Source organism: Agelaius phoeniceus, chromosome 12 (assembly GCF_051311805.1).
Source record: "Agelaius phoeniceus isolate bAgePho1 chromosome 12, bAgePho1.hap1, whole genome shotgun sequence".
Lineage (NCBI taxonomy): Eukaryota > Metazoa > Chordata > Aves > Passeriformes > Icteridae > Agelaius > Agelaius phoeniceus.
In genome coordinates this window covers 6,036,188-6,061,346 of record NC_135276.1, presented here as the reverse complement: position 1 = coordinate 6,061,346, position 25,159 = coordinate 6,036,188, and the positions used below count along the sequence as shown (strand labels likewise).

General features: G+C 41.3%; 1 protein-coding gene across 1 annotated transcript in view; it reads left to right on the top strand.

Moving 5' to 3' along the window:
* Window positions 1–25,159, top strand: part of LOC129125247 (hypoxanthine-guanine phosphoribosyltransferase-like) — a 100,090-nt gene that overhangs the window by 1,192 nt on the left and 73,739 nt on the right. Inside the window, exon 2 of the mRNA XM_077185211.1 lies at window positions 1,308–1,380. Within this exon, the coding sequence (XP_077041326.1) occupies window positions 1,308–1,380 (73 nt within the window). The remainder of the gene's footprint in view (window positions 1–1,307; window positions 1,381–25,159) is intronic.

Here is a 25,159-nt window from a genome sequence, read left to right as displayed (position 1 = left end):
TCTCCCTTGTCCCACAGTCACACAGAGAAAACAAACAGTAACTGTGTCAGCTTAAGGTGCCTCTTTGCCCCAGCTGGCACAGGAGCTGGAGAGCACCTATGGAAGCTGAGGTGAGACAGAGGTCATCTCCTCTACCTGCCCCCTTCGCCAGGGGTATCATGGTGACTAGTCTGGGGCAGTGGATTATTAGACAGATCTGAGATATTTTTGCTTTTAAAGCATTTCCTGTGTTTAAACATTAAATAAATTCCCAGGCGTGGAATTTTTCCTTCATCTCGCTCCATTTTCCAGCAGCTTTTACATTATCACCTTCTGAATATATTATGATAAAGTTTCAAAATCTGTTTGTAACAGTGCACCTGCCACCTCCCACTGAGTATATTCAAATGAAAGAGCTAGCCACGGGTTTACAATCGTCCCAGTGGAGTAGAACACATGAAAAATACTGTGCATGGCAGATAATAGGAGAAAAATATAAAATTACTGGGTTGTAATTTTATTATCAGCCCTCAGCACTCTGAATTGACAGACCTGACTGTTTTCAGCAGGCTACTTGACAATGAAATTTGACATTTCATTTGCTGTGAGGGGAGAGAAATAAATACAATTCTCCAGCAATTACAAGAATCATTTAAGAAATAAAAACAACTTCCACCATGAACTGTGCATCACTGAAAGGAGGTTTGCTCTGGGTTTCTGTAGAGCTAAGATTTCACCCTGGGGATTTATAGTTTCTGGGTATGATCAAAGAAGAAGAAAAAAATGTGACACTGCTTTGCATGACTATAAATGACATGCATCTAAATTTGAGTTGGCATTAGGCAGGGGACTCCAACCTTTCCTGGCCTGTAGGCAGCAACATTGATCAGTTAACATGCCCAGACAACATCATCCTTTGCTCCCCAAGTCAATCAAGATCCCAGCAGTGATGGTCATAAACATCAGAGAATCCTGCAAGGCAGCTCGTTCCATGTGCAAACACACCATGCAAAACATCAGAGAAAGCTAAAGCTCCTCAGCCAGCAGTGGAGTAAACAATGCAGTCAGAGGGGGGCTTTCCTCCCCCCTCTCCCTAGCAAGTCCCACCTCAGATGACCACAAACACAGATTTCCTCAGAGAGAGCCATTACCACACTGCAGTCTCATTGGGCTCTATCCTGCCTAAGCTCCCAGGATGGATGCTCCCACCAATTTTTTATGCTGATCAGTTTTATCAGGTTCTCAAAAGTTCATTATTGTACCTGCATAGTTTGCATCCACCTGTTCTAATTGTTTTTGCCTGTGTGAGAATCTCCTTTATTGCCCAGGAATACAAGGAACTGTGCAAAGGAACTGTGCAACCACCAAAGGTTGTCACTCTGGAGCAGCATTGCCCTGCAGGTAGCAATAACCTTCTTGGGGAGGGATCTCCAGCCTGAAGAGATCAGCTCCAAACCCCAGTGGGGAGGTCAGGATTGCTCCCAGAGCTGCAAGGCAGAGGAGGAGGTTGCTGCTCCACAGCAGCACTGAGTTACTGCTTCGCTTTCCCCACACCAAGGTCCAAGAGCAGAGCCCAAGTTTCACCAGGATGTCTCACCCCCTCTCTAGACAGACCACACCTGAAAGCAAAGTGTCTGTCCACTGTCCTGATGGCTGCATGCAAAGATGGTAGATGTTCTTGTTTCGACCTGTGAGCAAATCATAGAAAACTGATTACTATTTTTCAGGAGTCTATTCTTTCTAATTCTGAATCCTTCTTTTCCAATAAACTTTCCTATTCTTTTTTTCCCCAAGAATGATGCTGTCATGACCATCATGATAGAGTCAAACTGCACACAGAGCTCACACAGCTGTGGCTGCCCCATCTCTGGAATTACCCAAGGCCAGGTTGGATGGGGCTTGAATCAACCTTATCTGAAGGAAGGTATCCCTGCCCATGGCAGGGGTGTTGGAAGGAGAGGTCCCTTCCCATCCAAACCATTCCATGGTTCTATGATTCTGTGCTTCCTGCTAACATGACTGACAGGCACGCAGGAGAAACAAGCCCTGGACTAAAACCCCACCATGTTTGTTTTGCCATCTTTGTTAGAGCAGCTCTTCATCATGTGGGACATTTGTGACCACTGACCTGAGTGAACAATTCACAGAAGACAGAGAGCTGTCAATCTAGATTATCTTCCAGATTTATTTGTGTTTAAAATTAATTTTTATAATTTATACTAGAGTTAAACCACGTATGGTTGGATGACTGGAGGCAGAGTGCTTTTGATGGGAAATGGTGCAGGGGGGGCTCATTTTAATGGATATTCAGTGAATATGCATAGTAGAATCAGAGCAGAATTTTCTTTTGCTAAGTTAGCATTCAGTTTCTGCAACTGTCCATTCCTGCTTGACCATTTCTGGGACCATTTCTTGCCAAATTTCATACTTGTTGGGTTACTCAGGATACATATAAGCACTCCATAGGATTCGTCCAGCTCCATCTTTACCCTCTCTATGTTTATCCTCACGATGAAGTTTCCCTCTTGGGAGGCACAGAAGCTTTTTGCCTTCAATTCTAGTGAGGGATGATTAACCACATGCTGGGTGAAACTCTTTGCATAGAAGTCTTCTTAGAATCCCCTTTACAAATGACCCTCTTTAGAATGAGCTGGTAGTGTTTAAAACCCATCAGTTTCATCTTTGTCACAAGTTGAAGAGGCCCCATAGTGAAATTATGCTCCAAAGTTGGTTGTGTTCCACACTCAACACAACAGCTAAGGAGGCTTTTCTTTCTCATTACATTTTTCATTCAATAACCTCAAGGCATTTTGTGAATTTATATAATTTGTCTAAAGAGTTCAGCAGCTGTTACTCAGTTGTAGCAGGATGAGATGGCTGGTTGAGCAAAATATGAACAACTTAAAAAAGACCTTGGGGAAGGTCTTTTTTTAGATTCAGTGGAGTTGCAGGGATGTGCTCAGCTGGTATCAAATCCCATTGGTCTATCTGTACATTATCTAAACCCATGTAATACTGTACAATTTGAGGCCAAATCGGCCAGCTGGCATGACTGACCACAGCTCCTTTCTCTGGGTGGGTTAGAGAACCTGAGAAGAGAATCTTTGTGCCCTCCCTGCTAGAAAGATCCTTTGTGCAGACAGGAGGCTGTGAACAGAGAGAGGTGGTGCCCCTCAGGTTTGGGGTGAGGGCACATCCTGACACACTGAGGGTCTGGGGACACAGTTCAGCTTCCCCACAGCTGCAGCACCTCCTGCACTGCTCTGACTTCCACAGAGCAGGGTTATAAAGTACCAGAGAGCACTGGAATGGCAGCTGACAGCAGATCCACTCCTGCACCGTCCTCTTCCCCCCTCCACCCCAAATTTTAGAAGGCTACTCTCATAAATAGAAACTCTGAGGACTCCTTTGTCTACTTCCACAAAATCTGAAGCTGACTACAGTGTTCTGAGGAATGGAAAATGCTAGTTTAGCATGTTCCCAAAAGCATGTTTCTGCATTTCTAACCAGTATTCAGTTTACCATATGAGCCACTGGAATAGAGTTGCTTTTGCCTGATGGTTAATTGCATTTTTCAGTGACACATGGCACAGGCTATACCATGCCACTGGTTATTCTGTTTATGGGTAACTATATTTCAGCTGACATTAAAACTCATAAGTAACAAAAACACATACTGGTTACCTTAGTGTAGTTCCTCCATTAATTCCTGATCCTTAAGGACCTGAAAGTTCACAGAATAAAATTCCACTGTCTCACCAGCTTCTCTATTAAATTCTGCTCTCTGCAGCTGCCTTAAAACATGGTGTTAGGGTGGAAGTCATAACCTCAGCTTGTCCCTAAACCCACAGTTTTCAGTTTGCATCCTATAAAGTCTGGCAAATACCTTGCAATAAAGAGTAATCATTGTGGAATAGGTTTCCACCACTATTTACAGTAATATTTTCTGTCAATAAGCCCCTATAGCTTTTTAATCACAGCCCCTGGAAAAGGAGCTCCATCCAACATTCCTGTTGCACCCTAACTCCGTGAAATCAAAAAAACAATGTTTACATTTTTTCCTCACCCAATTTGCACGTAGCACTGGGCTGTTATAGTCCCAAATAAATGCTTTTGATTACAAATATTAAACACAATTTTCTGCTTACATGCATTTCTCTGTATTGCACAGCATGTCCATCCTAATTTGATTAGTTCTACACATTTATTTGTGCTAGCTGGACATCCCATTTTCTGGCATGGAGTATGAAGTTCCAGCTATCCTGCTGACTTGTTGCCATTGTCCTTGCTCTGTCCTGCGACACAGGAGATTTGGGCTCAGGAGCGGAACTAAACCCACCTTCCAAGCAATGTTCTGCATTTCTCCAGCCGACTCTGCTGTAGGCTGGTGCTTAGATTTTAGAACAGATTAACTGACTTGCATTTCTAGCGTCACCAGCAATTTTTGGAAGGGGGAGGGGAGACCAAGGAAGCAAGACAGACAACCTAAAAAACTTTGCAAACAGCATTCGCTTGGCTCGGGTCCAAACGTCACAAGTGGCTGCCACGGTGTCCCGACCACTCTGTGGCTGGAAAGTGAACAGGGGGAAGCTGCAGCTCAGTGCACGGGGGCTCTGTCACACACCCAGACTGAAATTAAATGAAAATGTCCATCACTAATAGAGGAAAAATAAAAGCTGTCATTGTGGGTGGCCCGACAAAGGCTTTGCAAGCACTACATTTTAGAAGAGTTTTCCTGGAAGCATGCCAGGGGTAATTAAAGCACAGGTACCTCCAAACTCACAGAACTCTAATAAAAACAATTATGCAGTTTATAATGTTGTGCACGTGCCAAAATTTGTATTTATACAATGGATCAAAAATGGCACGGGAGAAACTGTGCAGTCCAGCAGGTTCAAAGATCCACTTTGAAAATGCTTTTTATAAATAGCGATTTGCACTCTACCCGGAAGGCTGGGCAGCCTTCAGAGTCACAAAGACACAGTTAAAACCCCTGCAAATTACTTCTAAGACACTAGGATTGGTTTCAGACGTACTCTGGCATCACGTGCAGGAAGGAAAGCTCAGTCCCTGTTACAGTCAGCCAGCATCTGCACCCCAGAAAAGGATAAACCAGGCCAAGAAACAAAATCCATATGGAAGTTTCCACCTCTGTCTTCCATGTTAGGAATGTATGAGATTATTCCACCCCCAAAACAAATGGCATTGGGATGAAATGGTTCCTCATTCATTTCATAGTGGTTCTTCTTTTCATGTCCGTAAACAACTTATATTTATTTCATCCAACAGAGACTAAAAGTTGTGCTTTTCTGCCCCATTGCTGGTAGTGTTGCTTCATCACACCCAAGCCTGAAATATTATCTTGCTTTTTCATTTTATTACTGGACTGGAAAGGTAACTTCTGCTGATGTGACTAGTTCCCACAAGTCCTGGCATCAGTTTGAAGATAAGATCTCTGATAACAATTCTCCTGCTTGTACCCAGTTAGTTTCAGGTTGGGAGTCTGAGTTCTGGGATGAAAATTTTGGGACTTAATTTTCCACAGTAACAAGAATTCACAGCTCCAGTTGGCTCAAGAGGAACTGAACCTCCTGAGCATTTCTGAACATGGATCCCTGTATGCTTTTGAGCAACATACCCCAAGAAGAATGTTGCTGGGAAGATTTAGTCTCCAGTCCTTTGTAAACGTGTTTTTTCTTTTATTTGCTGCTCATTTCATGGGCCAGGCAAAGAAAATTGGCTTCTCTTTTCTCTGAAATTCATTATTTGCAGATTTTTTTAATACAAGATAATGCTTCTTTGGCTGGCTCCTGGGATTCCTCTATTAAAAACTTCCCTCCCTTCTCACATCAATGAGCCTTTGTTTCTTCAGCCTTCTTGCTGGGAACACAGATTGCAAAGGAGCTCAGGAGCCTTTTCAGCCCCTTCTGTGGAACAGTTGAGGCGTACTCACAAATCCTTTGTTTTACCATTCTCAATTAAGTATCAGCCCATTTCCTATGAAAATTAGGTGGTTTTACTTCTGGTAGAGTGTTTGTTCATCTTCCCTTGGTAGGTGTCTGCCCAGACCCACCACCTTCATGTCCTTCTCACCTGAACTGGACTTCCCTGGGGGAATTTTAACCACGGCTTGGCAAACAAACAGGAAAAGGTCTCCCACAGAATTATGGAGCTGTTCCATATTTGCTTCTATAAGAAAGGGCTTGCAGCACCATGCAATACTGTACAAAGAAGGTGTTGTCTAAAAGATCTGCACAGATACTCTGTTTGCTGTGCACTGAAAGACTCTAAACTCTTGTTCCATAACAAGGGTGGGATTTTTGTCAGACACTGGAACATGGTGTCTTTTGAGGACCAGAGCTCATTACTTGAGGACTGCACTGCACCACAATGGCAGTGAGCAATCACAGCTTTGGATAAGGGCATTAATTTCCTTCCAATTGCTTTATACTCTTTCATCAGGAAAACAAGGCCTTCGTGACCTACCTTTTATTTTTCTGCAAAGAGATTTATTTTTTACCACTGATTTTTATGCCAAAAGATTATGAGAACAGATGAAGAATATGTAGCAGTAGCTGTAGAGGATTCCTTGTGCTAGGTGCCGAACACATGCAGAACAGAAAACTGGTCCCTATCCCAAGAGCTCAGCTTACTGTTTTTAATTTACCACAACCTTCTTTGCATTCCTAATTTGCAAACAAAACTATTCCCCGACTGTGGTGTTGATTTCCAAAGTGATTTCAGCATGTTGAGGAATCAAACAGCTGTTTTACAAACTCAGTGTTGCACCAGTTGCTGTGACAACATTTAATAATATCTTACTCTGTGTGTGTGTACTGAGTGGAAAGTGTTTGATTTTTGCCTGTTTTCAATAGAGCAGGATGTTGGGAAAAAAAGGAATTAGATCATTTTATGTTGTATGCCTGTAACACTGAAATCAGCAGCTCTTATTAAACTGAATTTAGTAAGGCAAGAGTTGGGCCTTTATAGTAGCATTTTAGGAAAAGTGCTGCAGTGGAGCATGGATGAAAGCTGGCTGTGAGGGTGATTTCTAGTCCTATTACAATAAGAGAAATGTGGAATAGAATATTCATGAAAATTGGAGTCCTGAAGGTTGAGGCTTTCCTCGGCAAGCCCTTATGTACAAGTCTAATTCCAGGTATGTTTATGTTTGCTGGGAGGTGCCTCATAATCAAAATCCTTCCCTTCCTTCCCTTTAAGGAATAGCAGATACTGTGACAGTGCTCTTGTTTTGCTCCATGGATGAACTCTTTAAGACTGTAACATTAATAAAAGTGATTTCATGGCCATTTCAATCATTTTACTTTCAATGAGAGAAGGAGTATTTTAGCTTGAATTTAAATGAGATTTAAACCTCCTTGGCAGGGCAGACACAGTAACATTGTACTAGAGCTTCATAACAGAAACTCAGACTGATTAGTCTGTTTGAGGGTAGCTTGATCAGTTTTCCCCCATGCTTCCAGGATAATTGTACTGAATCTAGCAGGAAGAACCTTGCTGGCTCCAGCTCTGCCCTTCCAGCCAGCCACCCTCATGGAATGAAACTGGAGTCCCATGGCAGGACATGCACAGGATCTTCCAGAGAAACATGGAAGGCAGCACATCAAGGCAAAAACCATTTACAGTCAGAATTCTACAACTGACATTCAGGACTTGAGTTATCTTGGCCTATTTTCATAGCCCAGTATAAAATAGAATTAAAAGTAAATAGAAGAATTTGATAGGTAAAATATTCATTAGATTGACAAAGCAGTTTTATTTTTTATGGCCTATAATAGTTTAAGCTTGAAGATTTTTTTTTCAATATCTATCTTTTGTTTCCCCTTGATTATATGTATACACACTTGTGCCTTGTTCATCTGTAATCCCACACTCAGGGTGTCAAGACATAAATGCAGCTCTCATGAGTCGAATTTTCTCACTGCAAACTGAGGAAAATGGGCAGTTAATTATTAAGTCTCTGTTTTCCAGATACATTTTTTTTCTGCAGCCTGTCTCATGACAGCATAGAGACAAGAAGAGGTGAAAGCAGATGGGTCTGGATGAGTGCCAGCCATCTGGGAATCCTTCACAAGTACCTGAAATAGAAGCAAGGTACTATTGAGGTGAGCGGATTCCAGATTCTACCTGAAAGCTCTGTAGGTGGCCTAAGGCCACTTGAATCTAATCCAAAACAGGCACCTGGCTCTGGCCTGGATGCCTGCCAGTTTCATAGCATATTCTATCCCTGAATTATGGTGTCTGGACTTATTTCATGGCTTATTGTTGTATGTCTTTTAAAACTAATTCCTCACTGAAAGATGTTTGAAATTCAAAGCTTTCTTCAGTTTCCCACTTTATTCTGGAGCTGCAGACACTTGCCTTATTGGGTCCAGGACAAACCTGCTCTAAGGATTCCCTAAATAGAGCTTAATGCTTTGGTAGCTGCTGGTTGTTGTTTTTTGGGAGGAGGAAGGAAAGGGGGAATGGAGGCCTGTGTTATGCCTTTACCTTGTTGATAACTATGATGAGGGATAGCTTTTGTAAGGCCAAAGTTGTCACTGAGTGCCTGTGCAACTTTTAAAGCACTTTTTAATAGGTTTAAAGGGATCCGTCTCCTTGCAATGATTGAAGCTTGGTGACTTGTTAACTACTAATATGGTTTGTAGATGCTAGCCCCTGAATTATCACATTGCTCTTATTAAAGCTCAGTCTTCCATATTTCAGTGAGATTCTTCTGACTTCTTCCTCATGGGCTGCCAGAAGGAACTCTGCTATGGAGCTTTATAACAATTGGACTTCTCTGGAATACAAAGTCAGGCTTACTCATACTCCAAAACTCCAAAAGGAGAAGAAAAATCTCCTAAAACCCAAATGTGATTTGCATAGTCAGTATTTCCTCCACAGAGGAATAAAATGCTTAAAATACTTAAGGGAAAATTTAGCAATGGGTGATACAACTTCTCCCTGAGAGTCAAATGTTTAGCTTTTGATGTTGAAATATTTTAGGTGGACAGCACTACAGGATTTCTCAGTGCTACAAGGGCAGCTTAGATGGTAATGTGTTCATCTTTCTTCTTTCTATCAGATCTGTCAGAATGGTTTGTGTCTTCATGATTTTGTATAACCAGCAAATCTAATCCTTACCAGATGCCTGGACCTTATACTGCAGTGTTGCATATTCTTAATTATACTACTATCTGCCCACCTCAGTACTTGGTTATCATTATCACACTGAGCAGTCTACTTAGTTAAACTTTGAAAGAAACAGAAAAGCAGACTTTTGCAAACTCTTTTCCTAAGTTAGGCAGTCTCCCTGTAACAAAAAACATGTTGCTGTTTAAACAGCCCAGAAAGGAATTACCTGACCAGAATAAATAACAACTGCCTGAGGGTATGTTCCCTCTCAAATGTTGATTTGAAATTGCTGATCAAGTGTTAGATTAAGTGAATTACTTACAACTCTCAATTAATAAATACCAAAGCAACTTGGCTAAGAAAACAACACAGAACATGAAACAAAGAGAACAATGCCCACGTCTGCAAAAATCACTGGGAGTGGTTTGTTAGAGACCAGGGCATTACACAGAGAAGAGATTTCTCCTGAATCAGCCTGAGAGCTGAACCAAGGGTCGTCTGTTATGTCCCACCTAAAACTCTAATAAGCAACTCAGAAGGATTTAAAGACTGTTGGGCCTATAGGAAAAAGGAAAATAACTGCAAAGTCAGGAGAACACTTAACCTGAGATTTATGTGTTGTATCAACAATAATGGAAAGCCCGAGAGAGACCAAGGGTTCAAGACATGAACCTATTATGTGTGTGTGTGGAGTGTGGAATGTGGGAAGCTTAGGGCTACCATATTTCTGTCCAGGTTTTCCCAGACAAAATGAAATGCAGTGAGACTAATGTGTCTGGGATGCATCCTTGATTTATACCCATACAGTAAGCTCAGGGTGAATTGGATTTACTGTGCTCACACAGATCACCTACTCAGTGCACACACGTTAGATCCCATTGCATCCCAAATGCAGGAGATCCATTGTCCATATGCCACAGAACAGATCTGACCCTGTGCAATGGAGGTGTCTGCAAATGGCCTTGATCTGCTCATCAGGTGACTAAACCTTGGCTTTTCCTAGACAAAATATCTAGGTAGAAAAGGACAACGTTCCTGGAAAAAGTCAGATGCAGTCCTAGGTAAACTGCATAAGTAGAAGTTTCATTAAATGTGCTTAATGGTATCTTTAGAGAAACATTTGAAGATATCATTAGTATCAGAATTTTTGTAAAAAGAATGGTATTCACAGATACTGGAAATTTTATTGTCCTGAGTGTCCACAGAGTGAGATGAGGAAAATATGTTATTGTCAACTCTTGTTTACAATGGGACAGAAATAAGTGCTGCTGTTCAAGACAGAGGGATCCTCCTTGAAACATTAAAAGTCTAATAAGCCATTTTCCTTCCAGCCTAATATATGTGTATTGTTAATATACACTAACAATCTTAACCATAGATTTTAAGGGCTTTCTGTGCTTTTTGGAAATGCACTTTGAAGTATTTGTATTTTGAAGAAGCTCTGCAGTCCTCAGGTAGAGACAGTCCTTCATATTCAGAAGTTTTTGGAGCTCCACAATGTGCACTTGCTGCATATCCCCACATTCCCTGAATTGAACTACAAAACTGGGAAGTTGAATGAAGAAGTAATTATATCCTCAGCCATGTATCATTAGTATTTCAGTAGAGGAAAGGATGAGGAGCAGTAGTGCAGCATGCTCCAGGGTGGCTGACCACACCCAAGCAGACACATTCTGCCACCTCTTTCTTGGGCCAGGACCCAAGTTCTGCACGTATTGATTGACTGGCAGCTGCAGAAGCACTCTAAGACATAATCTGATTTCAATTCCAATGTGCACTGATGGCCATGAAGTTACAGTATCTTATCTAACTCCTATTTATTTGGATTTTAAAAAAAGGCAACTTTATCTAAAAGTCTGCCTCGTTACAGCATACATTGCCAGAGGAACACATCCTGTTCAACTTGAAGCCTATCTAAATAATCTAACTCAAAGCATACCCATAAGTATTCTTTTGAACAGTGTGAAAATAGTGCTAAGCCTGAGCAGCAGTCGGTGTGGGAATGGTGGGACCCAGCGCATCCGAAGGTTATGCTACACCTACTGTGTGCATAAAGGAATGTCTCTGCTCTGCACCACCATCACATTTTACATCCTGACTCCACTGCAGCCAAGGAGCAAGTCAAGACAAAATTACCTTTGCCAGGAAACCTGAAATTCCCCTCAGCCGATGTCAGCAGCGAGACTCGCACACCCATCCTCAGGTTACACACTCTGCTGTTGTTCCTTTCAGGGCATTTACTGAATCCAACTTATACAAAAATGTGAAGACAAAGTCATTGACATATGAATCAAGAAGGAAATACATTTTTGTATTAAAAAGATGAGTGAATATTTCCTTTACAGAGGTCATTGTGTGAGAGGCCTTTTGCCTTTTTAAAAATCTCTGTCTTTCATCTGTTGACTCTCAAACTGAAAGATGCTATTTAAAAACTACCATTTCAGCTTGCTCCACTCAAATTGAAAGATGCTATTTAAAAATTACAATTTCAGCTTTCTCCCTTTCTGTTGGAGAGAGGAGAGTGCTCTCACAGAAAGCTCTGGACACATGATGCTCACAGGATGATTTCAGCGGTTCCTGGGGAGTCACTGTGGTACAAAAGTACAGTGATGCTTTTGGGGAAAGCTTCCAGAAAGGCTCACAAATAGAAGCAAAGGCAATTACTCTTAGCCAGTCAGAGTTCATATCCAAGTAGCTACAAGGTCTGCTGCAGCTACCTAAACTCACTTTTCTAACTTCATGGGAAGACACTGCTGAAAAAATAACGAGGTTCATTGGGACTAGATGATCTTTATGTCCCCTCCAACCCTTAGCATTCCATGATTTTTTTGTTGTGGAAGACTTCTAGATGGAGGACTACTCTGGAATGCCCCTAAATTGAAGACTACTCTGGAATGCCTCCTATCAAAGCCTGAAGTTCTCATGCCAGTAGCCATCCACAATTCTGGAGAGGAAGATGATCCTCCAGGGGTGCTTCAAAGGAGCTTTAACTTGAACAACATTTCAGAAGCCAAAAACTGACTTTGTCTGTCCCAGTAAATGCACACACAGAGGTTTAAATCTAGCAGTGGCCTCAAAATCAGCTAGACAAAAGTCTGTTGAAACCTTTAAATAGCATCAAGCCCACATGCTGAACCCTCAGAGAGCCCTGCTTGAATACATGGGTTGGTGACATTCACTGTACTAAGGGGGTTGAACTTTTTCAGTGCCTTTAACCTCAAAGAATTCTGGTAGTTAATTTTATTTTAAAATTTCTCATTTCAAATTTCCATCTGTAATTGTCTGTTGTAACTCTTCAGAATAAACTTATAATTTTAATTCAAGAGACTTTAAAACTGTCTGGACAAATTAGACATGTACTTAGAATACTGGCACTTCTCCAAGACAAGCAGTGTCTGTTGTTATCAGCAGTGCTAGTGTTACCAGAATAACTAGGAAGCTTTACAAATCAGCATGACAAATTAAAAAGAGGAAAAACAAAAATCTCCAAAGGCAAGGAGATTTTGGCCCTCATTTAAATTTAATCTTCACAGCTAGATTTCCTTCCACAAACATAAGTTTGTTGTAATTAGCTACCAAGACTGGAGCTTAATGAGTTTAATAAATATTTCAGGCTGTTAAGAGATGCAAGTGGCACTGTGGTGAGTGGAGATTTTCTGCAGTACAATGAAATATAAATGAAGACTAGAAATTAATAATTAAAAGAGAATTGGAATACTGAATCACACATTTCCTAAGGGCACCACTTGACTTTCTGTGGACTGGAAAAAGTTATTAGGAACTGTGCATGGACCATAAGCTTCTAAACAATTGTCCAGCACAAAGAATGGCTCAGTCCCTGGAGTTATCCACTTCTACTAAACAATTATGTGCTGATGAATATTTTCTCCAAACAGAAACTGAGGGGTGCTGTGCAGCTATTTCCATTTGATTCTGAGCTACTTTCACTGCAACTCCTGTGAATCACACAGAATTTGATGATGCCCTGTGAGCAAAGAAATTTAATGGGAGCCACACACAGAACTACAGAGCTCATGAAGCTTCAGACACCTTTCTTCATTTAGGCTGACAAAATATCTTCCCTCTTCTTGTTCCTTTATTGTAAGATATTTGGGTCTGAGATGTTATAAGCAACAATTTTCACACTGTTTGGATTTTGTAGTCTTGAGCATAAAAGCAAGGAAATTTCACTTGTGTGTGATCCTGGGGCTACTCAGGCACAGATTTAGAGCACATCTCACTGCTCAGATGTCCATGTCACCAGAGTGCAGAGACCAAGGCACCATTCCAGTCCCAACTCTGGCTTTTCATGTCAAACCAGATGCATCAGAGCTGTCTTAAGAATCACGAGGGGAATGTACAAGGCATTAAATTATCACATACTGCTGTTTGCAGGAGGATTTATGCAGCAGAAATCAATACTCCTCTGGTTACTTGCTTTAGTTTTCTGTACACTTTACCCTTTTTTTACAACTACAATATGGAAACTTTCTTTCTTAGACTAAAGGTTAAAGGTCCTTAAATGACCTCATGATTTCAAGGATGTTGGGACATTTACCTCTTCCTTTATACCATCACTAAAATTGAAAATAAGCATCAAACAGTGGACTGAAAAATCAGAATTTTGGAATTTGCAACTTCATTCTAGTACTAACTGACTATGCTTAGAGCAGGGATAATTTTTGCTTTTAGATTAGGAAATCGCACTTCAGAGAAAATAAATTAAGTGCTGCTTGTTGTGAAGATTTTAGCTGACACACTGTCTTCAGGTGCCTGTGCCTACAGCTGCTTCTTAAAGCCAGACAAGGAAAATTCAGTTCCCTAATCCTGGAGCAAGCGCAAAGCCAGACCTTGCAGCTTGATGCAGAGTGTTTGCCCCAGCTCTTGAGAATCTCCTGACTGTGCTGCATGGAAAATAATCTATGGATAATCTAGTCCATACTGTATAATAATTCACTACTTCAAAGGACACAGAGAAATGTGCATTTATCAGATAATGGTAATGTAATGAAAGGCTGAAGGATGTAAGAATGAGATTAAAGTACAGAGATAGAAAGTTAAGTATTTAAATGTTAATGTGGCAGCACTTGCTGCATACCATAAAATGCACAAAAAATCTTAAAATAGAAGAACGTGCTAACAGTGGAGAAATTACTTCAGGCCCACTCTCACCTGTTATTCAGTATTTGGGTTATCATTCAATAATTAGCTGTAATGCAGCAAGCAGATAGAACTTTGAAATGAGGCTTGGGAGAGCCACCTTACTCTGACTCCCAGCAAATACAGAAGCTACTGAAATGAGGACTGAAAATATCATGTCAGGGGATGCTGATGAGGCTTTTCCTTTTCTTCCTCTCTGGATCTTTAATTGATAATGTTAAATTAGCCTGACTCACAGACAAATGGGTAAATAATCTACACTTTTCTCTGCAGCTGGATTTTTTCCTTATTTCACTCCATCTTTCTCCATGTTATTCCATGGGCCTGCAAATGAAGCACTGCCAAACTTGTTCTCCTGGTCTGACTCATGGCTCATTTCTTATGCAGGAAGAATTCTACATGGGTTCAGCATGTCCTAAATTATCCTTATTTTACTTAGTTCAGACAGGCTCTTTCACTGGTTAACATATTTTGCAGAGTACACATGTCTCAAGAAACATATCAACATATGAATACACCAACCACAAAAATCATCTTATCTCAAGCTGCTCAGAAAGACAAGAATTATAATGGATGATGAAATTAGGATTCAGCTGTCGTCACTTTGTAATACTCTCACCCCATATATTTTCATAATTTCATGTGGTTATGTCACAGAACTCTTTAATGATTGTACAAGTTGTGTCTCATGAGGTGGAAAGATTTAAAACTGCTGGGGGAAACATGGTAAGCTTTTTCTTTCTTTTTTCCTCATGAATTTGAAAACTTTCTCCTCATCTTTTTACCAGAGCATTCCAGTAGCTGAAAGTTGCTCTGTGTTTTCCAAAGAACATGAACATGGTTCAAATAATATTAATGAATAAAAAAAATTGCAACTGCAATTAAAGCAAGCTAAACAGAAACATTTGATATTTTTCAAATATATCTTCAAAAATCAAGCCCCCTGAAAGAATATTCTCATGCACTAGAGTGGAAAAATGTGATCTCAAATCCAATGTTTATTTTTCAAACAAAGAAAGAATTAACCAGTCCATTTTATTCCAATGTCCTCAATGTGATCTAATTAATCAAATCAAAATGAAAGAAAAAAAAAAAGTAACAATTCACCAAACACATAAAAGAGATGTCTAATGCTGATGACTTAAAAAACAACTCCTCCAAACAGTCTGAATTTTTTTTTCTAGAGGAAAGAATTTTAGGGGCTTTTGAGCTTTCTGAACTCTTGTAAGTTTTTTTGAAAAGATCAAATACAAATTTACCATTTATCAATCATAGCACATATAAGAATTGCATCTTTGAAACTCTCTTCACTTGAATTTCTGCATTTACTTAAAAAAAAGGCCTCTATGGAATTTTTATCTTCTAGAAAAGGCCCCATTTATGAATAGCTCCACTAAAATATCTATGAATACAAAACTGAGCACAGATGCAGGTGCTTGGTGCATCATTTATAACATGCATTCCTGATGAACTCAAGCAAGTCACTTCCATTCATCTCTCAAGTGCAAAGGAAATACCAATGCTGTAGGGAAGCACCTTCATTGTTGGGATTCAGAGTTGGATAAATGCTCCTTTCTTGCCATATTTCCAGCAGCCTGCAGCCTTAGTGTCTGATGGCAATTTATATTGACATCATTTACCCCTACAGTAGCAGTTGTTTCCAGTGCAATTCTCTATTTTCATGCTCATGCCATGTTTATGCCCCTGCATCCCAAGCCTGTGGCAATGCTGCTGAGCAGGATTCCTAGAGCTGAACACCAGATCCATCAGTTGCCAAATATAAAATTTCCCTGATGCAGCAATAAATGTTAATAAATTATGAAGAGAACAAAAATCACTGTTATTTTGCTAAATGGCAAAAGGTTTTAGCTGTTTTCACCCATGCAGGGATACAGGGGGAAGTTATATTATACTGATATAGTTATATCTAGCATAAGAAAGCTGGAGGTTGTACATTGAAAGAGACACTGGGAGACTTTGTGTGTGCCACCGCTCTGGGAATGGTAACCCAGCCTCTTTTTGACACTTGCACACTATTTTAAGGCCAATTAATCTGTGTTTTCACTAATCTGTGTTTTCACACAGCCTGCATGTGGTCTCCAGTCAGGTTCAGCCACACTGCTGATGCTTCACTGTACCACTCTAGAACAATCCACTGAGCAGCCAACCATCCTCTCCACCCAGAGCTGCTTCATGCAGAGGAACAGGAGTTTCATGGCCTTCTGTATCACAGAGGGCTTCACCTGCTTTGGAAACTGGCAAATAGCAAAATAATTTCCATGTGCTGTGGCTGCTGCTCTGCCACTGCAGCTACTGCGCTTCAGTCAGAGAAATGCAGAATGTTTTTCTATTGCTTTATTTGATACCAGCCTCTATGGAAAACAAGTCAGAGCTCTGAGCACACTTGTGCTTTTTCAACAACTCAAATCAAATGGAAATCTGGACACTTAGAGACAAAAACCATTCCAAAGGTCAAAGGAGGTTTTCAGCAAGAACTGTCAGCTGAAAGGACTCAGACATGAGGAGGATATAGAAGTTTATCTGAGGGCATGTGCACTTAGCCATAATAAACAGCAGCACATACTGGGAGATGAGAGATGTCCTGAATGTTTGAAACACTGATTAAGTTATTGTTTCTCTGCAGGGAAACCCCGTTTCTGATACCATAGCTCTTATCTGTCACTTCCAGATATACATCAACACAGTGAGTTTTCTTAGTGATAAATATCACCTGTGTTTTACAGAGAACCTGACACTGAATAATTCATATTTATGGTCTTCTTGATAATAATCACAAATGTCATCTTGTAAATTGAGTATTCCTCCTATTTCCTGCCTAGCAGAAGATTCTTTCCTGATATTAATATTGCCATCTATTGCACTGTCTGACACAATACTGCACATGCTCTGAAGGACCCAGGGACAGTCCATTCCCAAAAGACTTGTCACAGAAAATTCATTCTCAAGAGCTGAACATGAGGGTAGCAAACAAATCAATTGAGAGAAAGTGGATTGTCCAAATAGCTGTTCATCAGCATGGTAAAATCCTTCAGGATCTGAAGAGCTGATTCATATAACAAAATCCAGAAGCTTTGCCCAAGCTACTTTGCAACCTTGGGTTTTGCATAAAGCCTTTGACAATTTCATTTTTGAGTAAAAAAATAGAAAAGGCTTTTGAAAATTGACTTCTTAGCCAGTTGACTGACACAGCCTGAAATACATCTACCCACAAAGGATTTTCAAAACACACTGGAAGCAAGAAATGTTGTTGAGTGGATCTATTGCTGCAACCTACAAGCATATAAAATATTTTAACAGGCTGTTCATGAAGTCCTCACTGTAAATTGATGGGACCTTAATGGATATGGATAAAAAGCTCCCTGCATTCTTCCCTTCACCCTAGCTACAGTCTCCTGTAGGTTTAAGGGTCATTGGTGTTTTAGAAACTGAGAAGAGGGGTCTTTTCCACTCCCTCTCACTCTTGTTAGGGGAGGATTTTCTTTATTCCTATGCTGGAACAGGGTGTGCTGGTATTCCCTAGAGCATCTCTTTGCCTGTGGGCTACCAAGAGAAGCCTCCTGAGCTCTCTGCCAGCAAATCCCCTCTGTGAGAGCAGCAGGATGAGCACTGGGAACACACACCCTGCAGTGGGGCCATCCCTGCTGACTGGGGCTTGGGATCAGGGCACTGCATTGCCCCACAAATACCAAACATTTTACCATTCCTGCAGTCAGAGCTATGGAGCTTTACCAAGGAATGAATTTTCCTCTCACTAAGGTCTTCAATTCTTTTATTATTATTGGTTTTGAACAAAAATGTCTGCTTTAATCAATATGGTTATCGTTTTTTCTCTGCTGTTCTCTGAAGTCAGTAAAGTATCAGTAAAGTATCTCCATTAAAGCCCAGCCAAAAGGACATTTGTTCTTAAGAAAAGAGCAGCACTTTTCATGAAACAATTTATTTAAACAACATCTGCTTGAGTTTTCAGAATGTTGGTGTAGGATATGGTTACACTGAATTGTAAGACAAAAATGTCTGGTCTTACTGTGCTCTGTATCTCGGTTATTAAGTCAATTTTATAGGAACACTTATGTAGGCTGAAAGTCTTCCTAATAAATCATTAGTGGATATTTAGGCCTCTCTCTCAGTTTGTGGTCTTTGTTTTCCAGTAACCACAAAACATCTGAATTAAATTATCTAGTAAATTTGATTACTTCTATTCCAGAAGCTGTACATCTTCAAGATATGTGAATGCCATTGCTACATCAGCAACCTCATGTTCTGCCTGCACTTAAATCACTCCACTCCTCTTCCAGTGCATTGCTACCACAGAGGAGTTAAATCAGTTACAAGCAGCACTATACAGCCTCAACTATCTCTGAAGGTGAATACACAAATTTTAAAAAAATATTTCTGCTTGGATCACACCACGTGACTTGTTTGACCTTTTACTAGCCACAACTGCTGCCCCTGCAGCTGATCAAGGAAAAATAATCTGGCATCTTGCATGGTGCTGTCCAGGCTGGAGAGTGTTGGGGAGAATGGTTCTGAAGGGGTTCTGGTGATACCCAGGTAAATATTTTGTCCATTCCAACAAACTTTTTATTGAAATAGATACAATTGAAAGTGGCTGAATCTTCCATCTAGATATGCCTCACCTAAGAAAGATCTGATTTTATTTAAAATTTTGGAGCAACTTTTTCAGAATTTAGAGTCTTCAAAATAATTAACAGCCTGTGATTATATCTTGAGGCACGATGTTTCTTTTCTAAGCAATCTCGATATTTTTTACAAGATAAGGCATTTCTGTTCCAATCAGCTGTGTTTGGTTGGCTTGGCACAGCCTTGCTGTGACTGAACTTAGCCCAGAAGAGAGGGCAGACGCCTCACTCTGGGATTGCAGACAGAGGAGCCAGCCCCTTTATTTACTATAATTATGTCTTCACTTAGACAAAACACTTTTTTGACAATTTAATGCAAAAGTAAAAGATAAATAAATCCCAAAGATGATACAGTAACTCTTAATTTTCTTTAGCAATAGAAGAAACCACTGGGGTTTTAAATTTGCTTTTGCTGCTTGAAAGTGACCTTTATTTTTATGTAAAAACTCTTAAATCCAAACCTAAAATAATCATTGAAGAACAGCTCATGTAACCCATGAAATGCCCAGGCAATACCTGGGAGATGTCTTTCCATATCAGCATTCTTCAGCACAGGGAATACAAAAGTTAATTAAATTAGATATTAAATTAAGCATGGTTTTGACACAATACAGTTCATTGGAATTTCATATAATGTGCTCCCAGAATTACTAATGCTCAATAAAGAATTACCTCAGCAACCCCCCATGGCACAGACATTGTCCCATCAGACAGAGCAAGAATGTACCATACATTCCACTGCTCAAACTGGGCTTTTAAGTGTTTAGGTTTCAGGGGCAGATGGAGAGAAAGAAAAGGAAAAAGAACAGTCCCGCAGCCATCCCTTTGATATAACAGAAAAGGAGCAAAGAGTCTCCTCTGCATTGCTCCCCTGGCCTGCAGGAGCAGACAAGGAGCCTTTCAGATGCTCCATTTGTGTTCCACTCCACATTCCACATTTCCTTGCTTTGGGCACCATCTGTAGTTCACAGATTCCTTCAGGACACCAAACATCCCTGGGAAAACAAGAGCAGAAACTCAAACACACACAATGCACAGCCCATTCTCACACAGCAGAAGCCACAATTGGAAAATCTAGACAATAAAAGCTTTAAATAAAAAATGCTATCTCTAGGCAGAACTGTATTTTCCTGGTCCCCCAGAGATTTATTTTCTTGTTTCTGGCTCTGGTTTTTGCCAGTGGGTACCCTGTTTCCCTGTTGTTTGAGGTAAAGAAATCTATAATGATGTCTCTTTCTCCATTAAAATGTCTCTGCAAATGACTAGAGATAAATTCAAAGGATTTTTAAAAGCCTCAGTGGATGCAAAGTTGGAAAACCAGAGTGTTTTACTGCCACACTAAGTAGATTACACACTGCCAGTAAACCTGAACTCCAGCCCAAACACAGGGCTCAGATTCTTGCCTACCAGCCAGAGCTGCAGGGCAGGTATTCTTCCCACATCCCCATATCCCTACATCCCCACATCCCCATATCCCTACATCCCCACATCCCCACATCCCCACATCCCAACACCCCCACATCCATCTCCAGAGCCTGCAGAACCTTTGGCAGTAGTGTGGTGCTTTCCCCCTGTCCTAGGGTGACATTATGATGCTTGTATCCCCATTCATGTGTTCTGTTTACGCTGGATATTATGTTCTGTGCCTTCAAGGCTGGCTCTGAAGAACAAATGTTTTGGTTTGGTTTGGTTTGGTTTGGTTTGGTTTCTCATCAGCCTGCTCCCCCACGGCTGGTGGGACACACAGACAGGGCAGTACATAGTGCTGCTTTTGCTTTTTTGCTTTGCTCTTGCTCTTGCTTCTGCTTTGCTCCTGCTTTTTTGCTTTTTTGCTTCTGCTCGTTAGTTAATTTAGCAAAGCAGTCTGAATTTTTCCCTGGACTGTTTCTCCTTTCCTTTTTTTGGACCTACTCGAACCTGCTCCGGACTGGGACCTGGGAACACCGAGAGTTTGCACCTTGTGGCCTAGCGGGGCCTACTCTGGGCAGCAGCTGCCCCAACACTGGAGGGACTGAGAACAGAGCGACCACCCCCAGAGAGACTTTCTGAATTTGTCATCTTTGTCAGAGCGGTGACAGAGTGGTGTCACCTGGTATTGTTCATTTTGTGTGCTGGGGATGCTTTGCCTGTTAAATAAGCAGGTTCTTTCCACTTCTCTCCAAGGAATCCTTCCTGACCCAGTTGTGGGGGGAGGGAGTGTGGGTTTGCTTTCTGGAGGGACCCTCTTTGGAGGTTTTCTCCCAAATTTGTCCTAAACCAGGACACTCCCACCTTTGCCAGCTGTTTCCTCCTGCAGGGTACCCAGTGTCTGTCCTGTGCTTCCTGGCAGCTCTGAGCTGCCGTGGGTCACTGGGAGATGCTGCTGTGATCCACCAGGGTTATTGAAATGACACCAGGCTGTGCAATGCCTAAAGGTGGGCTTTGGAGAGCAGCAGGAGAACATTGCATGAGGCCTCAGTTACTCTGTTCTATCAGGGAAGCAGCAGCAAAGCCTGTGGATCTTTCTTAGCAAATCCATGTGAATCTGCAGATATTCAACCTGTCCCCTCCTAGGTCATGCTCTTTGAGTGTGGCTCTTCTTCTAAGGATCTTTATTGAGGCTCCATTTTACTGAGTTGCCTCAGAGAAGAGCACGACCAGGATCTCAGTTCCTTCATTGGCTCCTCTGATATCACTTGTATCAGCTCTTTCCATGCAAACATATCTCACAGCACCACAAAACAGCCAGACCTCAGAAGGGAGTGTGTATTTGACACAAGAGGAATGCACACTTTACAGAGGAGTATATTTTTAACATCCAGGATTTGTGTGGTTTGGCTCTTTTCTTTTCATGAGTGCACATTTTAAATCATGCTTGAAAAGACTGACCTTTTGCTGAAGAGACATAAAGCTGGGGTGAGAAGGATTAGGGGAAAGGAGTAATAGCACTATTAATTTTTATTTCTTCTGTTGCTAACAAAGGTGAGTACACAGAAAAAAGGAGCCTGAGTGTATTTCTGCCCATCACCTCCCCAAAGCTGTTCATGGTACACTTAATTCTGAAAGAAGTAAGGCCAAGGAAAGACCAAGATATATTTTATTTTGTTGTGCATGTGGTCTGGTTAAAGCAGTAACAGCCCCAGAGAAAAAACCCAGTCCAAGTGCTGCAGACGTGGCTCTCTGTTTACATCTCTATGTGAACATTAGGGGGTTGCTTTGTTCGATTTTCACAGAGTTCACAATCCTCCAGCCCTGAAGCCCACCAACATTGGAATTTCTGTTTTTCAACTTGCACCAGGTTTTCCTGCAGCTCTTTGACTTGTGTGGACTTGTACTTTGTTGTTTTGGTTGGTCAGGAAAAGCACGACAGGATTTCATAAGGAAACTTAAGAAGGTCTCAAGAATCTTTGGTTTCAAAGCTATTACTGGGACAGTTCTATTGAATTTTTGGGTGGCTCCAGGCTCAGAGCCCTCCTGTAGTAGGCACCCTATGGTACTTTATTGCCCGTTTCCAGTGAACTAGTAGGAGGTGATTTGGTTCTTTAACGTGATACAAATAGTTTTTTATTAAAGAAAATAGGACTGTCGAAAGGGATGATGTCTTGTGATGATTAAAGGGTCTTTAGAACTTGTTCAGTGTCAGTACAAAACTGGGGCTCAGCAATTTATGAACATCTGCTACCACTATGAATTAACTGCTGCTCTTTAGGTTTGATCTGGGACTGGAGAGATCACTGAAATATATCTCAGACACACACTTTTCTTTCAGTACCTCTTACATGCCTTTTATACCCACCCATCAAGTATTTTGTTAAATGTAAATTAGAAGCCCTTTGGTTTAGGACTGAACCCTTTTTATAGGTTTGAACAGTGCCTAATGCAACAACTCCTACCTTTGGGGAGTTCTGCAGTGCAAATTAATGACATCAAGTCTCACCAAACCCTATTTACAAAAGGACATTAAGCTTGTGAAGTAAGGGTTTGTGAAGTAAGGTACCAGCAGGTACCAGAATGAAGGTTTCCTCCTCAATTGCTGCAGGGGGGACATGCCTGCCTATAGGCTCTCATTACACAGCCAAATTCCCTGTACAGAAACAGGCAGTGCTCACTGCCACCAGGGAGGAACTTATTTTGTTCCCTGCATTCCCTGCTGCACCTCCTCAGGCTGGTGAGGCTCCCATGGTTGCCAAATGTGCCATCATCTTTCAGTCACTGCCTTAAGAAGCAAGGGCTTGACTTTGTGAAGCAATTCCAATGTAGAGCACATTTCCACTCAGAACAGATGTCAGTGCCACAGAGGTCCTGCCACATCTGCTAACCAGAAACATCAGCTTAGATGTCTCAAGATGGATCCCCAGAAAATGAGGAACACAACATTACCACCTCCAAACCCTTGGTTTCAATCTCTTCTTTAATGACTGCACAGAAGTGTTGCCAAAGGCATCATTCAGACATGGATTTCACTGCACAAACCCTGATTTGTCTCAATACTTGAATCCTCTGCCCCTTTTACTGCAGCCACAGCACATCTCCTCAAAGATTACTTTGATCTGGCACTTATTTAGCAACTTCTCCTCAGGACTAAAGCTTATTTTAGCCCATGTAAACTAAGCACCTGGAGATAAGTGTTCCCAATAGATTTTTCAATAGATTTCTATCTGGGAGGAGAATTTGGCACACATTTCTGTCTTGCTCAAGGTCTTTAAAAGGAGTCCCTGTGTGATCCTGCCAGGTTCCTCATCCAAATAGTTTGGAAAATCATGTCCAGAGCATGTTATGTCACATACCTGTGGCAGGGTCTATATACAGCCTCAGAAATAAAATTCACTGCAGCACCCAATTAAATTAATTTCTCATAAATATCTATGAGAAAAATGCATAGCAGTTCCCTTTGCTCACCAGAGGCTGATCTTTCCTAAATCACCATTGATCTAGGACTTTTCCTGTATGGTGGACTTCTGTGACCTGCATTTGCCTTCCTGCCATACTCTTGTTTCAGGCTGTGAATGGTGCTTAATGAACATGTCCTCATCTTACAGAAAGATCCACAGAGCAATGATCTCCTCCTGTTGTTCCCTAACCAGCCTTAAGACATAATTGTCAGTTCACTGTCCAACAAGGAGCATTCCCATAAAAGCAGCATGGCACTGAGCTGGTCACTAGAGAGTCTCACTCTCACAAACCTTTTTTTTTTTTTTCCTTTGCTCAGACCTCTTTTTCTGGCCCTTAAGCTCTATTTTATCCAAATCTGGGAAGCTCACTGCCCCCTCTGAGGACAAGGAGCAAATATCCCAGTGACCAACTACTTGGGACTACCCATGTGCATACAAATCAAGCAGTGCTTGTGTTTTAGGCTTTACTGATGTTGGGATGAAGTTTCCCTCTCCCTTTAAGGATACAGAGATAAGAGTGTCTTCCCCTGAAATTCCTGTATTAATTAAGGAGAAAATAATGCTCCACTGGAACATATCCCTTGGGTGTTAGTTCTTAATCATCAATTTACAAAAACAGATTTTAAAGCAAAACACCCGTGGGTGGTTCTGAGATCATTATTAACAAGATATAAATCTTTCAATAAATAATCTTAGGGGTATGGCATCTTAGGAAGACTGGTACTGATTTCTACACCAATTTGAAGCCTGCTGTGCAGTTAGGCTGGATGCCAGTGCTGCCAAAGAACAGCCTGAATCTTGGCATGGCCACCCCACAGTGGGCAGCTTCAGCTGTGAGTGGTCAAAGTTTGCTCTTCCAGGGCACTCTGAGCAGAAGTTACCAGAGGAGGAGGCTCATGTACTGTAGTGGAGCATTAGCAATGTGCAAATCCAAGTGTTTTCATGCTGCCAGCTGAAGCCAACCTAACAGGGTGTGTGTGCAGCATGTAAATAACCTGGTGAGTGCTCTGCAGTGTGCTGAGCCACCCTCACAGCAAGGGCTGGGCAGGAAAAAGAGCTGCCCTGTCAGTTCTTGTGGACTTTTCCAATAAAAACATGGGGGACGCAGTCTCTGAGGGTGTGCATGTCTGTGGTGACAGTAACAGGAGGAAGAGCTTGCAGGGGACCATAATTCTGGATGTGCTTTCCCTGCTGGCATGGCCTTAAGGGATGGAAATCTCAGTGCCTTTCTGACTGGAATGATAATGCCATCAGGAAGATAACAAATGAGATGAAGCATCCAAAATGCCTTATTAGCTTTTGAGGGGATGGGAGGAGCTGCCAGCAGAAACAAAATATATACAACCTGCT